This window comes from Lolium rigidum, chromosome 2 (assembly GCF_022539505.1).
Source record: "Lolium rigidum isolate FL_2022 chromosome 2, APGP_CSIRO_Lrig_0.1, whole genome shotgun sequence".
NCBI classification, from domain to species: Eukaryota; Viridiplantae; Streptophyta; class Magnoliopsida; order Poales; family Poaceae; genus Lolium; species Lolium rigidum.
The window spans coordinates 286,526,802-286,530,045 of NC_061509.1; the positions used below are offsets into that span (position 1 = coordinate 286,526,802).

The window sequence follows — 3,244 nt, forward strand, 5'->3', positions numbered from 1 at the left end:
GAGTGTAAGTTTTATGTTGGGCTATATGGAAATATCATAATGGTGTTGTTTTCATAAGATACGAGTTTTTTTTCAGGCCATTCACAAGGCATGTCATCACATCTTCACCGTGTGGAGGTGAGGGTTGTTGGACTTTTTTTTTGCAGTGAGAGGGTTGTTGGACTTGGACTCTATGTGAAGTCATTTGGAGATTTCATCGATAAAATGACCTTTTATAACTAATAAGTCCCATCAAGAAGATTCAAGCATTTTAACCAATATGGATGTTGGTTTTGCCAGTATAATTTGTATTGCATAAGTGAAGTCATATGGCTGCTCCTTTCTCTTTGTATGAGTTAGAGTTAATACTTGGCAATAGAAGTATCTGTTCACCAACAGATGAACAGTCCCGGCCAGCCCCTTCTAAAATATTGTGGCACCGGCTCCCGAAAATGCCAAACGGAACCTGGGTACGCGCGCACCCAGTTATGAAAAATTCAAAAAAATGCTATTTAATAGTTTCAAAAAAATGTGAAGTAAAATTTTGCATGTTCATATTATGTTGATACCTACCCGTGTGCGTTTTCACGAAGAAATACCATTGTATGTGGCCTACACAAAAATGACAAAATGCATTTTTCGGATCTGTGAATAGTACAAATTCCTATTCACTATTGTAATTAGGGCATTTTGTCATTTTTGTGTAGGCCACATACAATGATATTTTTTCGTGAAAATGCACACGAGTAAGTATCAACATAATATGTACATGCAAAATTTTACTTCACATTTTTTTGAAACTTTTAAATATCGTTTTTTCATTTTTTGGAAAACTGGGTACGCCCGTACCCAGGTTCCAAACGTGCCTGTCGCGGCGGCTCCTCTCTTTTTCCCCCCTTTACCCCGAACATCTTTTTCTGCCTTTTATCTACAAGTTCATTTTTCTTGCCTATCTTGAGAACATCATGTAACCACATTCTTGAGCTACACCACTTATCCGTGCCTTCCCAAAAGGTGGCTAAGCTCAATCAATCATCTCTAGTTATCATTAAGCACATGGGGGGAACAGTAGTTGTCATACGTGGAGTTATAATTCTTTAGTGCACCGTCCTGCCCGGACATAAAGTACGTAACAGCAGTACTTGGCAAACACCACTGCAGCATATCCGGCGACACGTCCAGTGTTGTGGTTCGTACCGGCCGGCCATAGATGAACCACCGGCAGTGTACATAGTGTTGGCCAGCAGAAATTCTCGACTTGTGTCAGGAGATCCTTGCAACTACTCTTCTGTGTCGTGAAAAGATATATACAATGTTTGTTAGGGTGTAGAGTAATATATCTCTGAAAATATATATCCAACGCGTGCTATGCATGTATGACAACAACATCTGCCGCCGATTGCTGCTTGAAATCTGAACCTTGATCGTGTTGCAAAATAAGGAAGTTAGTACATCAACGCTATCACCATGTGCTCACTGCCTGAGCTTCCATGGATTCTACAACTATCTAGCCTAGCTAGTCTGTTCTAAACATCGATCATCCAGAGATGAAACAGAAACAAAACAAACAGACAATAATTTTTGTCCATCAGTGGTGTCTTGGGCTGTGATCACTCGGACCGTAGTAGTCCTCGTGGAACTCCGGCAGCTTGTGTGCCACCGCCCTGACTTCTTTCGCGGCAACAACGGCGCTCGTCTTTGCCTCGTTTGCCGAGCTTGCAGGTCCCTTGACAGCATTCTCGATTGGTTTCTGCATTGACGAAACACAAGCATGTTAGCATCTGCAGAAACGAGCTCGGAGATTCATTCAGGTAACAAGCTTGTGGTCAGAAATTATGAACCACTTACGTTTAGGCTCCTGCTGCTGCTGCTGACTGATGCGCGGGTCTCTGCGTCCAGTCGGATGGCTTCAGCCTCCATGGCCGTCGACAGTACCAAAAGTACTATCACGGCAACACCAAATGACATGTAGCTGGAGCTTCTCATCCTGTTAGAGAAATGTGAGTGAGAGAGCACTTAGAGTTAAGACACTCTTCAGCTCAGATGGATGGCAGTAGAAAGAGGATGATCGAGCTGTACTAGGATAGGCCGAGTCTTCTGAAGCTCTTGACATTGCAGCTGATGCTATATATACATATGTTTCTTTACAACCCAAACGAGTGTAAAGCAAAAAAAAAAAAAAAAAAAAAAAAACTTTAAAACTGCTTCTACTTTGCGAATGTCTTTGGGTCACTGTCGTTAGCCCGTACACATGCATACAAGATTCCCATATCGAAAAATAACACATGCATACAAGATGACTTTGGTAATGGTGTTCCTGTCACCTTGATGGCCGGATGTCTGCACGAAAGTTGGGTCGTGCTTAATTAAGCTGCTTGTCCCTTTCCTGGATTAATTAGTTGCTAATGCCTGATGATGCCAATGGAAGTGCTAAACAAACAGGGTAACCACTAACCCGGCCGTGCATGGCAGTGTCGTTAGTTTGAGGCGCCGCACGCATCGTCCCCTGGAATGTTGCGAGACTGTCTCACACAGTCGACTTGTTAAGCATAAAACCAGATAAATTCCGATTTTGGTAGCGTTTTAATTTTTTAACAAAAATATACACCATTTTTTTGTAGTTTTTGCAACAAACAAAACTTAACACGAGTTGCACAGCAAGCGCTTTATCCTCAAAAAAGGAAGAAAAGATCGAAGTTCATCCTATTATTGGGCATAACTCAACACATTATCCGCTAAGAAACGCATACCTCATCGCAAATAAGAAGAACCAAGAAGAAATGGTGAATTGGAGTCGACCTTTGGGAGGTACTAGGAAGGGATGCACGGCGGCACGCCGCTTCCCTGGCTATTAGATTGTTGGATAAGCTAGTGTAGAAGTATCACAATATTCAGGGTATTAAAGTATTCTTGAAATGATGTTGTGGAAGTATTTTTGAAATAGTGTAGAAGTGCTAGCTATTGTAGAGCCAAGGTTTGAATTTTTTCCGCGCCCGAAGGTGATCATGAGGCGGTGAAAAAATAGGGTAGTATGGAGAAAAATAAGTAGGTGATCCTAAGGCGATGGGAAAAGAAAGCAGTATGACAGTAGCCGTTGTGGTTGTTGTGCCCGAAGAGAAGACAAAACGCGTGCCCGTTAAAAGAGGGCAGAAATGACGGAGAAAGTTATTTCCGAAGATAACGTAAAGAAGGTATAGTATTCTCGAATGTTCTTTTTGGAATTGCTAAGGTAGTAATATCCCCCCCCCCCCCCGCGCCCCGCTGA

General features: G+C 42.3%; 1 protein-coding gene across 1 annotated transcript; it reads right to left on the reverse strand.

The window, feature by feature from the left end:
* Positions 1 to 1,567: 1,567 nt before the first annotated feature.
* LOC124691155 lies at positions 1,568 to 1,965 on the reverse strand. Its single transcript, XM_047224427.1, has 2 exons — positions 1,828 to 1,965; positions 1,568 to 1,729 (listed from the first exon to the last, which is right to left on the reverse strand). The coding sequence occupies exons 1-2, from the start codon at positions 1,963 to 1,965 to the stop codon at positions 1,568 to 1,570; spliced, it is 300 nt and encodes a 99-aa protein (XP_047080383.1).
* Between the last annotated feature and the right edge of the window lie 1,279 nt (positions 1,966 to 3,244).

Excerpts from the sequence above, each read along its gene's own strand:
- LOC124691155 (XM_047224427.1), bottom strand. The coding sequence starts at position 1,965 with ATGAGAAGCTCCAGCTACATGTCATTTGGTGTTGCCGTGATAGTACTT. Across the intron at positions 1,730-1,827 it reads GCAGCAGCAGGAGCCTAAAC|AAACCAATCGAGAATGCTGT; the intron begins GTAAGTGGTTCA and ends TCGTCAATGCAG.